The sequence below is a fragment of the Cardiocondyla obscurior genome, linkage group LG02 (assembly GCF_019399895.1).
Source record: "Cardiocondyla obscurior isolate alpha-2009 linkage group LG02, Cobs3.1, whole genome shotgun sequence".
NCBI classification, from domain to species: Eukaryota; Metazoa; Arthropoda; class Insecta; order Hymenoptera; family Formicidae; genus Cardiocondyla; species Cardiocondyla obscurior.
Window position 1 is genome coordinate 4,467,594 of NC_091865.1, and position 17,842 is coordinate 4,485,435.

General features: G+C 30.6%; 2 protein-coding genes across 13 annotated transcripts in view; one reads left to right on the top strand and one right to left on the bottom strand.

The window, feature by feature from the left end:
* LOC139110328 (transcription initiation factor TFIID subunit 2-like) lies at positions 1-2,594 on the bottom strand. 5 transcript variants are annotated; one of them, XR_011546983.1, is made up of 8 exons: positions 2,539-2,582; positions 2,426-2,446; positions 2,179-2,271; positions 1,889-2,105; positions 1,656-1,774; positions 1,360-1,459; positions 1,096-1,239; positions 4-470 (listed from the first exon to the last, which is right to left on the bottom strand). XR_011546983.1 is itself a non-coding variant. In XM_070670019.1 (7 exons), the coding sequence occupies exons 3-5, from the start codon at positions 2,078-2,080 to the stop codon at positions 1,450-1,452; spliced, it is 321 nt and encodes a 106-aa protein (XP_070526120.1). In that variant the 5' UTR covers positions 2,081-2,105; positions 2,179-2,271; positions 2,426-2,594; the 3' UTR covers positions 1-470; positions 1,096-1,267; positions 1,360-1,449. The 5 variants fall into 5 exon arrangements, 2 of the variants coding, with proteins under 2 accessions (XP_070526120.1, XP_070526111.1); XR_011546982.1 differs by having other exon boundaries at positions 2,536-2,550; XM_070670019.1 differs by having other exon boundaries at positions 1-470; positions 1,096-1,267; positions 2,426-2,594.
* A 2,007-nt stretch (positions 2,595-4,601) lies between these two features.
* Ttll5 (Tubulin tyrosine ligase-like 5) overlaps positions 4,602-17,842 on the top strand; it is a 98,842-nt gene continuing 85,601 nt past the window's right edge. For 2 of the 8 annotated variants that reach the window (XR_011547283.1, XR_011547284.1), the window contains exons 1-8: positions 4,615-4,831; positions 8,823-8,998; positions 9,619-9,702; positions 9,806-9,929; positions 13,206-13,312; positions 13,497-13,710; positions 14,558-14,814; positions 15,437-15,636. Coding sequence is in view for 6 of the 8 variants with exons in the window: in XM_070672323.1 (XP_070528424.1) it covers positions 8,829-8,998; positions 9,619-9,702; positions 9,806-9,929; positions 13,206-13,312; positions 13,497-13,710; positions 14,558-14,814; positions 15,437-15,636 (1,156 nt within the window). In the remaining 2 variants the exon portion in view is untranslated. The other 6 variants (XM_070672323.1, XM_070672356.1, XM_070672365.1 and 3 more) reach the window with 6 other exon arrangements.

Genomic DNA, 17,842 nt, shown 5'->3' on the forward strand with positions numbered 1-17,842 from the left:
AAATTCTTTTTATTATTTAATTTAATTAAATAATTAAAATAAATAACTTAAAATGTACATATAAATATATATGCATATGTACATGTCAACTTATACTTTTAACAATAAAAAGTAACATTGTGTTAAAAATATTATTATAAATCAATCGTTAATTATTTCTTTTTAATATTACTTAACATACATATTACACATTAATAAAATTGACCACAGAGGCCTAATTCCTGCTACAAATTTATTCTAATCTCGATGTCAAGCACAAGCTGTTAATAGGTCGTCCACGATTTAATTGTGTTCCAACTCCACACGTAAATGACAATCAGGCGTATCGACGCTCCAAAACTAAAATTCGAGCAATCTTCAGGACCGCAAGCGATTAGATGGGTGCTGTCAACACTCCAAGCAATAAATGCCACACAATATGTATGTCCTTCAAAAGTTTTCCGTCGAGTATGCGTCATTCGTAATGATATCTGTAATATATTATTGTGTAATATATATATATATATATACAGGGTGTATTATTCCATATTGACAAACTGTCAGAGTTAGATAGGTCTTGTGGATACAAATTAATAAGTCCTGTGCCGTTTTGCAAAATTCTCAATAGTTATTGAGAAAAAAATTAATTTGTCTAGCGCAAGAGCGACAAGGAAGCTACGCATGAGTGAGCGCGACAGGCGAGTAGCTAAAAATGGTGCCGTCGCCTGTCGCGCTCACTCGCCCGCAGCTTCCTTGTTGCTCTTGCGCTAGACAAATTAATTTTTTTCTCAATAACCATTGAGAATTTTGCAAAATGGTGTGGGACTTTCTTATTTGTCTACCCGAGTTCTGTCTATTCCTAACGGATTCGACACATGGGGTGAGACACCCTGTAATTATATACTATATATGTATGTATTTATATATTTATATATATGTATAAATATAATATATAAAAGTGTTTTTACTAATTATAGGAAAACATGAATATTTTGATATTTACCAAACAAAATATAAAAAAAGTTAACGTTTTATTTAATGTAGTACACTACACAAAAAAGTATATGTATCAAATTAATATTAAAAATATTATTATCAAGTTTTTCATTAAATTACCTTAAAGGACTTTTCCTCGGTATGCACTTTAATATGTCGCAGCAGTTGGCTCGGTTTTTGAAAAGACTTCATGCATATGGTGCATTTGTACATTGTTTTATGTTTTGTTCCCCTTTTAATTTGCTTTACTATCTTTGTCTGTAACTATAAAATAATAAACATGATAAAGATTCTGGAAAATAAAACGCAATTTGTTTGTTAGAACCATTTCTAAAGGAAAAAAATAAACCTACTAAACTATTTAATAAATTCTTAATTATTTACCCTGTAATGCTTGCAAATGTGCATTTGATGAAGCACAGGCTGAACAAACTGTATGTTGCATAATTTATACTTTTGCACATCCTCACTCGTCTACTTTTCTCTGTGAAGTTTAAAATGCACATTTAATTGAACCTGATATAACACATGTAAAAATAAAATTAATCTTTAAAACAAATTATTCAAATAATTATAAATTTTCTGTAATATCTTAAATTCTCCAAAAAGTACACATCTCTGAGCAGCCTTGCAATTATATGTCATAACTTTAGCAACTACTGACAATAAGATTGATGTACCTTGAATCATCAACAGTAAATTTTAATTTCCATGTACATGGTTCAGTAAAACTATCCACACATGGAAACCATAATCTAGTTGAATTTTCGTAACTATATGTATACATATGTGCACCACTCTAGAAAAAATTATTAATACATAAAGTTTACATTATTATAATAAATGTTTGCCGAGACAAATAATTTTAAAGATTTATATAAAAAAACTTTTCAATTATAACATGTTCGTTTACCTCAGTTAAAGTTTCTTCACAGTTTGGTATCACAATATGCACTCTTCCTTCTGACTGTTGCAATAAAAACTCAATACTCATCTTTAATCTTTTGTCTTCAGCAACCAAATGTGCTGCATCTGGTGGTATTTGAACTACTAATTCACTAGCATTATTATCAGGATCAACTCTCTGAGCTGTAGCAAGGTACATGTTGGAGAAAAATTCCAGAAACCGTCTGTAATAAGATTGAAAATCGATCAATTAATAACCATAACTATCACTAAGCTATTAAAAAACAATTCACTTACTGTTTACACGTCTTGCTCGCGTGTCGTTCTTTACTCTGCCTCACGCGTTGTCGCCTCGCCTTGCTCGCTCGCCTCTTCCTTGTCGCGCTTAGGCTAGAAAAATTAATTATTTTTCTCAATTGAGAACTATTGAGAATTTTTCAAAACGGTAAAGAACTTTTTTACTTATCTCCTCAAGACCTACCTATCCGTATAAGATTTTACACATGGGCTGAGACACCCTGTATATTTGTATATATTTTCTTACCTCTAAAAATGTGTAACAACTCTAATTCGTTGTGTTAAGTTATAATAATATTTTAAGGTGATAAACTCGAGTTTTTAAAATCTTAAAGTCGTCCTTATGTCGCTTTTTACCACGGACTAAGGAAAAAGATGACCTTTAAGTGACGTCTACTACACAGTATACTAAGAGACAGTAGCACAGTATACTAAGAGACAGTAGGGACAGTAAGCGAAAATTTGTCAGCCGCGCAGTTTCGCTCGCGCATCTACGAGCGGCCATGTTTTTGGGCGCACCAATAGCGTTGACTGTAAATTAATTTGAAATTGCTTTAATTTCAAAACAGTTTAATAACGTATTTGTTATGTTTTAAAGGGGTTAATAACTCTGAACTCATAATAAAACAAAAGAAAAGAAATATATTTATTTAATAAAGGCAGTTGACATGAGGTGTAACTATGAGACGGACCAAGATTCTAGCAATTGATGGTTCCTAAAGCTCGGTGTACATACACGATGCAAGAAATTGAACAAAGTTTTAACACCAAGCTCAACACTAGCTTAAAAAGTAGTGTACATACACTAGCTTTATAAGTTAGTATTGGGCTTAGTGCTGTAACTTTGTTTAATTTCTTACAACGTGTACACTCGTGGTCAGAATGATTGCAACACATAAAGTTGCAACATAATTTTTAGAAACAGAAAATGCGAACCGCTAAATTCGTTTACGTGCAATATAATTGTAAACAAACCCACCCTTCCAATGTGCATATGCAAAATTAAAATAAAAACATTGTTTAATTTCTCGGGGCCCACGTACTATTTATACGGCATTTGCTGCCTAAAGACTTCAATTTCTCGAGGCCCACAAAATTATTTATACGGCATTTGCCGCCCAAAAACATGGCGCCGGGTCATGTGACCAGAAATATTTGGCTGAAAAAGATCAAAGGTACCGACGCTCACTGTCCCTACTGTCTCTTAGTATACTGTGACGTCACCTTCTCTGCCATCACCCTTAGGCTCGGCGCACAACAGCGACGTAACAGACTTAAGTCTTAAGGTGGAAGCACACAAAATGGCAGAGCCATAAGCGAATACGTCCTGGATGGTAAAAGAAAAAGAATACTTTGATTTGCAACAATATGTAAGTATTGATATTGTTTATTAACCAAATTATTCGCCATACTACAGCTTAACGGAAGTATGCTTATGGCCATGGCTTATGGCTTTTCATGTAGATTGGAATATTGTGAATACATACGCACGCGCAGTAGGTTTTTGTCATCTGCTTATTCACGATATTCCAATCTACATGAAAAGCCATAAGCCATAGCCATAAGCATACTTCCGTTAAGCTGTAGTATGGCGAATAATTTGGTTAATAAACAATATCAATACTTACATATTGTTGCAAATCAAAGTATTCTTTTTCTTTTACCATCCAGGACGTATTCGCTTATGGCTCTGCCATTTTGTGTGCTTCCACCTTTAGACGTAAAGAGGCGCAGGCGCACCGCACAAGACTCCGTAAACGCGTTACGTTACGTTACGTACGAACCTTAAACTCTACTTGTTACTAGTAGATACGATAGCAACAATAATGTTAATTTATTTACAAAATTAAAAGAATATAAAAAAGATACATTATGTTTTCCATTCAAAAATATTTATAATATGTAAACTTGAAGAATTATATCAAAAATTTTAAGATAATTTATTAAATAATATATTAAAACCTACGGAATTAATAAACAAATATTTTGAAATATATCCAGAAAATTTTCCATTGTGCCACAATATTGTACTAAAGTTATTAAAAACGTTTATAATTGGAAGAATACATTTTTCTTTAAAAAACTTGACTGGAAATATTAATCAAGCAGTTGGAGATTCGAGTCGCTCTGTTGCAATGAAACAAGCTGTAATTAACCATAAATGTATAAAGTAACGTAATATATTGAGTCATAATATCTTATTGTTAATATTTATTATTTTTCTTTGTTTTTAACATGTATGATTGAAGATGTTAATTTGAAGTTTCCGCGAGTTGGAGCCAAAATGGCGGACCATTGCGGTACTTTATTTATCTAGTGACTTTACACGATAGTGACTCCGAACGCACCCTATAAATACCGAAATTAATGCTAAACTAACTGCATATGTTCCATTAAGAAAAACAGATCTTATGTTGTAATCTCTTAGTTGAAAAGAACAAACTTGTGCTGAAACATCTATCAGTTTATACTTCTAATAAACAGCACGTAATCGTTGCACTTTCCATCATATGGCCATGAGTGTCGTGACTAGTACCGGTCACGACTTGCATTCATGAAAGTTATGAGTTAAGTGAGTGTTGCAATGCTTCATCGATTTACCAAGTATAGGATTAATGGGTAATAAGTTATTACGATCCTAGCAAGTCATAAGGTAAGTTACGATCATTTGTTGATTATTTAATATTTTTAACAACACAAAGCTTTCTATCAATATCACAGGTGTCTCGTTCGCCAATTCAATGTTGCAAAAAGACATTTTGAACGACAATTTGTTAGGTTGCCATATAAGCGTCAAAGACGATTCATTCGATCCATTTTATTAAAAGCGTGGCATAAATAAGTAATAGCTAACATATTTAATCTTATAATTGCTGATTATGTCATTAAAAAAAGTATTTGACTTAATTGAAAAAAATTTTGTCGTACTCTCCTATATTTTCACTGATCTTAACTTGGTTTTAAGGTTTACACGCGAGTGATACGAATGTAGATAATACGCTCGCATTGATTTCTTTTCTAAATTTTTTTCTTTAGTTTGCATTTGATGATACGCTTAAAGGTAAACCTTGTAAAATCAATGTCACGTACTAATGCCGGAAATAGAAAAAAAAGAGAAAGAAAAACGAATTCATGATTCCCTACTTTTTTTATTTTGCTTTTATTTTAATTTAATTGTATTTTTGTGCCTTTCAGCGAATTTATTTCTATTAAAAATACTTTTAGTCTTTTAAAAGTACTAAATATCGAATATAGCAGCATTACAAAAATAGCTTGAAATATTTTTAGTTTAATTATTCGAAATAGATTATCTTGCCATTGATTAGTGTTTCGCATAATGATTGAATTTGAAATCAGAAAGCGTGGACACCAAACAGTTGTTTTTTATTTTAAGTAAAATTTTTAATTAAAATTTTAAAATAATCAAAAATTATTAAAATAATGTTTAAGTTTTGATGCTAGAAGGTCACAGAAATATTTATTTCAATTATTTTATTTATTATCTTATTTGTCATTGCTGTGTTGACCTTATAAATATAACTTATGTAAACTATATATATACAGATATATTTTTATATCTGTGTGTATTATACAATTTAAAATAATCTTATTTACCTATTTTTTAATTTTTCTAATAATTATTTTTTACATATATATATATATATATATATATATATATATATTTTTTTTTTTAATTTTATAATTACCAAAAAATTATTTCACAATCGTGAAAAAATTTTCCCATTTGAATTTAGGTTTAATCCAATTTCTCTTAATTATCTACCCTTTAGAATTCACTTTTTTTAAATTAGATTTATTTTTCTAATTTTTGATATTGAAATCATAATCCCAATTTTTTTAATTTATTAAATTATTTTAATTTTTTTTAATTCAATTCTTACATCTCTAATTTTCCTCCTAATTTTAATTTAAAATTTATATTTGGAATATTTAGAACAATCGATTGATTGAAAAATCTAGAATATTAGTTTAATTCAAAAGTTTTTAATTACATGTAAATAATATTTAATTTAAATAAATATATCTAATTACTCTATTTCACTAATTTCTTTATATAATACACAAATATATATACATATAAATAAATGCATTGTAAATTCAAAAAATGTGCACTTCTTCTTAAAACATAATACAATTTTTTAAGCTAAATTGTGCAAGTATGTTTATGTTATTAATATAATTATTATATGTTAATAATAAATTATACATATACATACTATTTAAATATATTCTTATATAATTTTTTTACAAAAATGTACTAAATTATTTTTTAAATAATTTTTTAATTATTTATTTTTTACTTTTTATTTTATGTTTACTATATATATGGTTAAAGAATATATAAAAAAAGAAGCATATACTTAAAAAAATATGTTTTATTACTCAAACTTACATGTATATTTATATTATCTTACAATTGCAGTTTCAAATTAATTATGATTTGTTTTTATTAAACAGAACTAGTTGTATATATTTGGAAGTTTAAGAAAAATAAAATTTATTTCTGAAAGCAAAAAGATAGTATGAAATGGGCTTTGCTTTGCATAAAAAGTTAAAAATCATATATGAAGCTAATAACTTAATTTAATAAATAAATAAACGTCATAAAAACGGGTAAAAACATATTTCGGGTTTTAATTGTAACAATATATTTTCTTACAACTTTATTGTTAAAATATATACTTAGATGTTCATAATTAATTGAGTAAAATAATTTTATTTTTGTACATTTAAGATTTAAAACAAAAAATTAGACACTGTCAGATTTTGAAAATAATGAAACTTTAAAATATGTAAATTATTATTATTAATAATTATTATTAATTATATTTATTTATATATTTATTAATTGCAATTACTAATATATATATTATATTATATTATATTATATTATATTATATTATATTATATTAGGTGTACAACTTTGCTTTCAACTTTTTTTTTTTTTTTAATTTGAGGCTTTATTGTAAAAAAAGTGGTCATAAATTTACGATTCAAAGTATTATTTATCACTGACTACTACTTTCACCCATCTTTCGAGCAAAATACGAATTCCGTGTAGAAAAGACTGATCATCTTTTGAGGCAATTCACGAATCAATCTAATTTTTGACTTCTTTATAAAAAGAAAAGTGCTAGTCAACCAAATCACATGCCATTGATCGAAACAAGCCAGAGAGAGCAACGTCTGGAGAATACGGTAGATAGGATAGGATTTTCTATTTGAGCGTTTCCAAGAATGTTTTGATCTGTTTTGCAGCACGTGGTTGAGCGGTGTCATGCTGCAAAATTTTTTTATTGTATCTATCGTTGTATTGCAACTGTTTGTCTTTCAATACTCGGCACAAAAGTATCAATTGCTTTCGTTATCAATCGCCTGTGATTATTTTAGTCGGTTTTAGTAGTTCATAATACACTACACTGAGCTGGCCCCACCAAATACAGGACATGATCTTGGAGTCGTGAATATTTGGTCTAGTCGTCGACGTAATAGCATGACCAGAAAATCACATTGATTTTCTACGTTTGGAATTACTGTAATGAACCTATTTTTTGTCTCTAGTTACAATACAATACAGAAATTCCTTTTGTTTACAAGCAAACAGACGCCGTTTAACTTCTCTTGGCTTCAACTCGTACGGCACCCAATTTCTTTGCTTCTGAATCATTCCCATAACTTTAAAACGTTTCGAAATGGCTTGTTAACTCACTCCCAATGATATTGTCAATTCTTTTTGCGTTTGATACGCGTCTTGATCAAGGAATGCCTGCAATTCTGGATCATCAAAAATCTTTTCTTTTTCACTGCCATGTCGGTTTTCGACGTCAAAATCATTATTCTTGAAGCTTTGAAATTACTCTCAGCACGTTTTTTCACTAATAGTAGCCTCACCATAAGTATGTGAAATCATTCAATGAGCCTCAGCCGTAGACTTCTTCATATGAAAGCAGAAAGTTAAATCCTCCCGCAAATGACGAAGATTTAACTTGTAAACTGACATTTTAAATCGAAAAAAATTTTATAATGCAGACACAAATCGACTAATGTTTCTATTGCGTTATGTTTGAAACTCCTAAACTTATTGTATGGCGTTTATTTATTTCGACCATTACTTACCGTTACAGCCATTTATTGGAAAACAGTGGAAACAAAGTTGTACATCAAATATTAATAGTAGTGCTAAATTTTTTTATTTTCAATATTTTTTTGTTCTAATTTAGCATTACAATGAGAATTCTGTATAATGTCGTGATTATGATATTAATCGAAACATTCAAATTGTTACATGTGTCAAAATGTAAAAAGCGTTACAGTACATTTTCATCTTTTTTTCTCAAACTTCTTTTGCTTATTTTCTCAAGCTGAAATTTGTATCGTGTTTATAAAATATTAATTTTTGTCAAACATTTAAACATTTCTTATTTCACGATTAAATATTTAATAAAACTATAAACGTTATAAATAGTTACATAGACTATTGTATTTTACACAGACATATTTATAATTAAAAATTTATAATTAGTAATGTACAAACATTAATACTTATCTTATGTTACTGTCATATACTATTTCTTTGTTTATGTAACGAAGTTATGTTACATATAATATTTTCTATATTTTAGATAAATATGATACCACAAAGAAATAATACCGATGCAACAGGAAGATTACAAAAAAAATGTTCAAAAGAACTCGTGTTTTCTGTTAGTTTTTCTGATATGTCGCAGTTATCCAATAGCAGTGAGGGAACATTAGAGGCCTTGGTGCACAAATCCCAAAAATCCGATAATTCAAAAAAGTAAGTTTAATGTTACGAATAAAATACGTTTGACAATATTAAATTTTTTTTTATTACTTGATATTGTAAGCAATAATCTAAACATTTTTTCAATGCTTTAGTTTCCAATGAGCGCATTAATCTGGTTTTAGTTTAAAACAAAACAAATATAGCAATGGGTTTTCATTGAACTTGATTTAAATTTTTTGTTCAGGACTATCAATTTTATTACTGATATTGTAAACAAATTCCTTTTGAAAATTTTTTTCACTCGAAATCTTTTACTATCTATTATTTTTAAAATACTTTCTTCTTTTTATAATTTAATTAAAGTTTTTTTCATTATATGTCTACATATTACGTTTTTAATCGATTATAAATTTAATATTAGTGATCAATGTCGAATGCAAATTCTTTATACAAATTTTTTAATTATTATTAACTAATTTTTAATTTAAGCACTAATGTAATGTAGTATATACATTGCATAATTTTTAAAATTAAATTTATGTATTTATAAAAATAAAAATTGTTTTTCAGAGTTTGTATACAAAAGTATTTAAAATTGTTTTTAATTATTTATAAAAATATGGTAAAAATAATCATTATATTTTTTATACTTTTTCCATGCTTATTTACAGTACAACGAAAACAAGAAATACGCTAAACAATGAATGGTTATTAAATGGATCAAATGGCAGTAAAACATCCGTTTTACGTTTTAAGTAAGTTAACATACAAACTTATGTATTATTTATATTTTTTTCTTGTTTTTCTTTTTTTAATGACTAGAAATAATTGAGTAGGTGCATTTTATATGTGTTATAGATGTTCTGCCTTAGCTACACCACCAAAAGATCCACCTGCAAAGCAGTTACATATGACTTACAAAATCTTTCAAACTGACACTAGACTCATCAATCTTTTATTACAGTCACATGGTCTAATAGAGGTAAAGTTTTAATATATTATGTAAATATATATATAGGGCTTAAAATATATATACAGTCTAAAATAAAAGTTCGGATTATAACTGTGAATTACATCTGAAGACGAAAAGTCTTGTGACTTCAAAGTGATTTATTTTAATTTATTCGGTTAATTTAAAAAAAACTAAAAAAAAATATCAAAAAAATGTTTCAGACAAACATATTACGATTTTAAAGGGGAAAAAAGTTGATACTATTTGTTTGACTTTAAATAGTTGTTTAAAGTTCATGCAAAGATCACCTTCTATTTTTTAAATTAAAATCCCAAATACTTAATGCAGATTTTTATTCTCCATCGAAAGTAAGTAACTTTTATCTGAAACATTTTTTCAAAAAATGTCATATTATGTTCTTAAAATAATTATTAAAATAAGTTTTGAAAACATTTTTAAGACATAAATTAACAGTTTTTGGAAAAATTTTTCAAACAAAAGTTAGTTAATTTTCGAAGGATATGCAATAAAATGTTGGGGTTTCAATTGAAGAAAATGAAGGTAATTTCGCGTAACTTTCAAAAGACTATTCATAGCCAAATTAATAGTATCACATATGTTTTCCTCAAAGCCATATAACTTTTGTTTGAAACAGTTTTCTTTGAAACGACGTTATTCCGAAGTATTTGACTGATAAATATAAAATGAGACACCCTATATATATACATATATATATGTTTATCAATTGTAATAAATATATATGTGTTGTGATGTGGTGGCTTTCGCTGCCTCGTTGCAGCTCTCCGCGGCCGTCATAGGGCGCAGCAGCGCAGGGCGGACCGCCGTGGCCGGGAGAGCAAGTGGTGGCGGAGCCTCCGGAGGTTCCTTTCGTGTAAAAATCGTGTCTAATTGTCGCGAGTTGTTTCTTTTTTATTGCTATCGTATATCGTTAAGTTCGGCGGGATATTCCCGAAAAGGTGGGGGACGCGAGGGCCTAAAGCGCGGACGAGGAAGCAAGAGAAGGCGCTGTGGGAAAAACTCCCCGAGATGACAACGGCGCGGAAAAGTGTCTGGGATGGGGGGCTAGTTGTCCCGAGACCACCGAAAGCGACCAACGACAAGGAAAACCGCGCGGACAAACCACGTCACCGGAAATTATTCACGATGGAATTGACGTGGAAGAAGTTCCGCAAGCGGCTTTATGAAATCCGCGCCGATTAATTAGTTAGCGTTAGGGCCCCGCGAGGGCAGCTGCGCCTGCGGAAAACTAGTGGCGACATCGCGTGCGGAAAATCCGCAAAACCTGTGGGTGGGGATAAGCCGGGCTTCTTGTCGAAATTTTGCGCGGTCCTCGCTCTCTTCCGTGTTGGCGTGCGAGCAAAGCGTACGTACTTGTGCAAGCGTCGAGAATGTGCGAGCGATCGAGAGATAGTGAGAGAGAGGAAGCATACCTCCGAAAGAGAGTCGAGAGAGAGAGAATGAGGAAAACGGAGGCCTGACGACGATAAATTTGGTGAGATCTTTCACTTGCTTTGCGGCATTAATTATTTTCTAAAGCCTTTCGCTTCTCGAGACGGCGGCCACGTGTTCAGACTATACTCGGCCACGTTGGGCTGGCACTCGAACCCTGTAGTTTTGGTGTGGCTCGCCACAGGGTGAACGAGTATCAATTAGCCAGTGGCTTCAAAGGGCGTCCGAACTCGGTGGGCCGGGTCCCGCGGAGACTTGACTGATTTGGTGATTGCGTGTCGGTAGAATATTTGTCGTTCGCAACTGCATGGAAAGCTCTCGGCTAGCGGCCAGGATCGTGATTTAGGACTCGCGAGATCGTTAATAGCCGGCGACCTTTAGCGGATAATTACTTTTGTATCGTCGGGTTGCTCGCAGACACGCCGCGTGTTCGGGAGATGCGTGGCCGGCACCAAAACATTCAGGGACGGCTCGCGAAGTGATAAAAACCTCAATCGTGAAAAATCTATTATTATTCGAAATACGGTCAGGCGATCACCTAATTCGTTTAATCGTTTCTTTTTGTTAATTTCGGTCTAGTAATACATTGTCTGGTTATTTCTGTTATTCGGTTCTTGCGTGACGTTATTTTGTGCCATCTATTTCTCTGTTTATTCGCGAATTCTGCTCGCCTAACCCCGCCCCTCTCTGTTCGGGCGAGCTAGCCTCCGCGCGTGACGGCCGTTAATTTTTACGATTAGCGATAACTATTTGGTCGCGTTTGGTGTAACGAAATCGACACGGCGAGGCCCATGCCTGGCGCCCAACTCGGTTTTAGCGACCACAGGTCGTTCCGCGTCGGGACATGCCGGAGGATCCACGACCCCTTCTCTCCGCTTCCTCTCATGTCGATTAAGAATTTTGCAAAATGGTACGGGGCTTTCCTATTTGTATTTTTGAGTTCTATCTATACCTAAGACTTGCTCACTATTCAACCAAACACTCTATATAGGCAATCTTAACTAATGTATGTGCTACTAAGAGATGTACTCGAAAAAACCTCGTCTTTTGAATATTTAATGACTTACAATGTTATTAAAAATAAAATTTTTATGATATTTATCCCTTAATATCTTCAAAACCGTGCCTATGCCCATCTTAAAATTTTACTGGAATTAATATTTCATTATATAGTACTATTTGGCATGAATAAAAGGTTGAAATTTAAAGTCCAAAAAATGGACCACTTTTGTCGTCACTTTTTTATACTAAATTTTGTTACATTTAATTTTTGTTATTGCAATTAAATAGAGGTGTTTTTACAATAAAACTTTTATATAAAACATTTTTTGATATCTTGAATAGTTTTTAAAATAGATTTAAAAAAATAAAAAGTTTCTACATATAAAAATAATTTATTTCCATAAAAATTATTTTTAGGCCGCAACTAAAAATTTCTAAATTTATTTATCTACATACGTAAAATTTTTTATTATAAAAACCATTTAATTAGTTTAATCTGCTTATTAATGATGGTAATAACGTTTCAACTAAAAAAAGTTAGAGAATCTTTAAATATTCAGAAAATTGTGTGCAGTAAGTCACCTTTAACGCAAAATATTCTTGTTTGTGCTAAATTTCAATTCGAGTAACTGATTGTGAAATTAAAAAAGAAAAAATAAACTTTCATATGATAACTGTCAAATGATGAAAAATACCGAAAAAACACACAGAGTCACGACAGTAATTGAGAGCGGCGTAACTACTTTAACTCAATGCTAAACCAATAAAGATATTACAAACATTAATTAAATTAATTTTTTTATTTTATAGAAATAATTTTACTTTTGTTTTTAGGTATCTATGAACGAAACAGATTTTAACGTATTGTGGATGGGAAGTCATCCTAAACCAGATATTTTGCGAAATTTGATGTCTCATCAAAAAATTAATCATTTTCCTAGGTATGAAACACATTGTAGAAATAATTTTTATTGTGTAATTATAATAATACATTATAAACATAAATATTGCAGATAATGACAAAAAATGAAGTATATTCTTGGAGCATTAATTTAAATATTTGTAGAATATAATTAATAATAATTTTTTTGTTAAAAAATTTTTAATAAAAATTGTATTTTTTAGGTCTTATGAAATTACTCGTAAAGACCGCCTTTACAAAAATATAGAAGCTATGCAAAGGAGCAAGGGTTTTCGAAATCTGGATTTTATTCCTCAAACATTTTTACTACCTACCGAAACAAGAGAATTGATTTCTGCACATTTTAGATATAGAGGGCCGTGGATTGTCAAACCTAAAGCCAGTTCTCGAGGCCGTGGAATTTACATTGTTAATAATGTAAGAACCTTATTATTTTATACAGATATTAATGAAGTTAATCTTTGTGAAATATATTTTTATTAACATTTAAATGCAAAAGTATTTTTAAAATAATATATTCTTGATGGAAAAGAAAGATAGAAATTCTGTCACATTAATGTCAAGGTTACAATATTTTTTAAATAAAAAACACTATATGTACTTCTTATTTTTAAAATATTGTAACTTTGACTTGAGTCAGATAGTCTCAAGTTAACAAGCTCAGAAGTAATTGCAAAATAAGTAATAACAAATTCAGTAATTTGCACTAGTGCGTACTGTAAGTAATCTTTTCTGTACTTCATATTTGTATTGTGCTCACTGTCTCAGTGCATTTAAATGTGCATATACAACAATTGAAATCTATTTTAAATAATGGTGAATTTATATTTAAATAAACGAAGAAAGTTGATCAAGAATAAGAAAGTTGTACTAACATTCGTGACAATGTAATTTAGTTGTATCTAATACTACATTGAGACAATTCTGCAGTGGCATTATGTTTCATATTTATCTAACAATTAGTAACAAAGTAATTTTCTTTTAAATTACTTTTGTTTACAGAGAATAGGTGGGATCAGCGAACAACTATTGTTGCGTGCCGATTCTTCCTATTCCCACTAAAGTATATCTGCCGTCGTCTACCGCGCATGTCTCACAGCATTTTTAGCGCTTGTTCGCTCAAATATTTTAATTCATTATTTGGCAATAATTATAAATTCTGTTAAACACCTTGTATTTTCAATTTTTAAGAGTAATAATTTTGCAAAATATTTGTATAACATTATCTATTTTCCGTATCAAATTGTTCATTATATTGTTGTAGCCTGAAAAAATCCTGACAGATGAATCGGTCATTGTGGCGCAGTATATAAATAATCCGCTTTTAGTGGATGGCCATAAGTGCGATTTGCGTCTCTACGTGGCTGTAACAAATTATGATCCGCTGCTAATTTATTTATATGAAGATGGTTTAGTGAGATTTGCAGCTGTTAAGTATGATGGTAGAAACCAATATATTTGGAATCCTTGTATGCATCTTTGCAACTACAGTATAAACAAGTTCCACGTGGATTATGTAAAGTAAGTTATAATAAAAACAGTTAGTATGTATTAAGATAAAATTCTTTATTAATAATATTAACAAAAAAGTATCTAATTGTTTATGCAATATATTTATATGTGTGTACACAGGGTGTCCGCAATCAAATAAAGGTAATTTGAGGGTAGGTAAGGTCTTTGGAGACAAGTAGAAAACTCCCAAATCATTTTGCAGTTCAAGTGTTTATAATCAAAACATAAAGATTAAACATCGAGCATTTTACTACTGAGATTTTGAACGGAAAATTGATGCCTTTCCCACCGCGCGATTTTTTTGGTGCACAGATTAGGCGATCTTCAGTGGCGAGACATGAAAAGATATTTGTTCGTCAAGTCACGCAAATGGGAAAACGTCACCTATTTTGGGCGACTTGTTTCAAGTTTTAAAATGTTCATATCTTGACTACAAACATCTAAACTACAAAATGGTATGGGGTTTTCCTACTTATCTTAGAAAGCCCTAACTATTCTCAAAATTATTTCTATTTGATCGCGGATACCTTATATGTAATAACAATAATATATTACGTATAATTAAATTAAAGTACATTATAAAGTAATATAATAATTACAAAATTACAAAAAAATATTTAATACGATTCAGGAGTGAAGATCCCGATGCTGAGGACGTAGGACATAAATGGACATTATCGGCATTACTCAGACACTTACGCTCGATGGGTCAAGATACGGAGTCGCTTATGCAGCGAATAGAAGATATTATTATAAAATCAATTCTTGCTACTGCGTCTGGAATTGTCAGTGGTTTAAAACAATTTGTGAAACATCCTGAGACGTGTTTTGGTAATTATTTATTTCAAATAACATTTTTAATGTTTTAACACAACATATAAATATTACATATGGTATCCGCGATCAAATAAAAGTGATTTTGAGGGTAGGTAGAGTCTTTGGAGATAAGTAAAAAAATCTTATACCATTTTATTTAGATTTTTCGCGATAATAAGTGAGAAATAAACGTTTAAAACTCGAGCATTTTACAACTGATTTTTGGTAGAGAATTGGTGCTGTTTTCACCGCGTGATTTTTTCGGTGCACAGATTAGACGATCTTCGTTAGCGAGACAAGTAAAGTCATGCGGGCAAGCTAAACAAGCTGCATAAGCGTCTTGCTTATCTAGCTTGCACGTTTTTGCTCGTCTCGCCATCAAAACACTGGTCCAATCCATATGTCGGTCAAGTTACAAAGTAGAAAAAATCGTTTATTTTGAGTTGCTTGTTTCAAGTTTATAAATGTTCAAATCTCGGCTATTATAGCGAAAAATGTAAAATGGTACAGGACTTTTCTACTTGTCTCCGAAGACTCTACCTACTCTAAAAATTAACTTAATTTTTTCGCGGATACCCTGTATAATAAAAATTGTTTTTACTAGTACTTAGATTTATCACATAACCTGTTGTTTTTACTAGTATTTTAATAGATTTTTTTCATAAATTTCTGACTGCTTTAAATTTAGCGAGATTTTTAAGAATAATTAATCAACACATTTTATGTTCTTCTAACTTTAAATAATCGACTGCATAGTTTTTATTTTGTATTACAAATTTTATGAAAACAAACATGTGTTTTACATACTGTCAACATAATAGTTTTAACAATAAAAAACATAAAAACTTGTTTTTTTGTAGCTAAACTGGCATTAGTCTGCACTAGTTTACAGGTCGTTTTTTTTCTGCACATTAGAAGAAAAAAGATGACTTCTGAACCAGAACTATTAGTGCAGCTACAAAGAACAAACATAATACATAAAAATAAAGATAAAATTAATATAGACAATTATTTTTAAATATAGACAGTGTCTCAGATCAACATATAGATATTTTAAAGATAGGTAGAATTTTTCGAAATAAGTAGAAAAGTCTTATATTATTTAACAAAATTGTCGATCATTATTTAGAAACAAATTTAAATGTTCAACGTAAAAGCGATAAGGAAACTGCGGGAGAGTGAACACAACAGGCGAATAACGCCATCGTCTGTTGCGCTCATTCACCTGTAGTTTCCTTGTCGCTTTTACGCTAGATATTTTAATTTTTTTTCAATAACAATCGACAATTTTACAAAATAATACAGAATTTTCTTACTTTTCTACTAGAGTTATTTATTTCTAGGAGCTTAATAATACTTAATCAAACACCTTGTATACATAGTGTCTCACATTACATGACAAAGTTTTTAGAGTTTTGTAAAACTTACAGACATAGTTAAAAAAGTTCTATACTATTTTGCATTTGTTCTTCTTGTTTTTATAAGTTCTACTTGCTTCTTAAGACTGTCATATGGAGTGAGACATTCTTTATACAGGGTGTTCCGCATCATGTAACAATGTTTTCAAGGATAGGTAAGTTTTTTAGAGACAAGTAGAAAAGTCCTATACCATTTTACAAAATTATCGATTGTTATTGAGAAAAAAATAGTTTAAGCGTAAGAACGGTAAAAAAGCTGCATGTAAATGAGCGCGACAAGCGACGGTAAATATTCCTGCTCTCACGCGCTTTCGTTGACTCCGCCTATTCCCTTTGAATAATACTCACCGCTGTCTGTTTCGCGCTTACTCAGTTCGCAGCTTTTTTGACGCTCTTATGCCTAGATATTTTAATTTTTTTCTCAAGAACATTTGACATTTTTATAAAATAGTATAAGACTTTTTTATTTATCTCTAAAGACCTACCTATTTCTAAAAACATTGTCACATGATGCGAGACACCCTGTATTCATATACAAGGTGTCTCATATCATATGATTTAACTCTTAGAAGTAGATAGATTTTATAGAAATAAGTAAGAAAGTCCCATACCATTTTATATTTTTCGCGATAATAAGCGAAATATGAACGTTTAGGCTCGCTTGTTTATCTCGTTCTCTCGTATTCGCTGGTCCCGCCACCAAAGATCGATCAATCCGTGCGTCAAAAAAGTTGCACAATGGGAAAAACATCAGTTCTCTGTCCAAAATCGCTAGTAAAATACTCGATTTTTAAACATTTATA

Coding starts and splice junctions, on each gene's coding strand:
- LOC139110328 (XM_070670019.1), bottom strand. CDS start 2,080: ATGTACCTTGCTACAGCTCAGAGAGTTGATCCTGATAATAATGCTAGT. Junction 1,775..1,888: donor GTGAAGAAACTTTAACTGAG/GTAAACGAACAT, acceptor AATTTTTTCTAG/AGTGGTGCACATATGTATAC.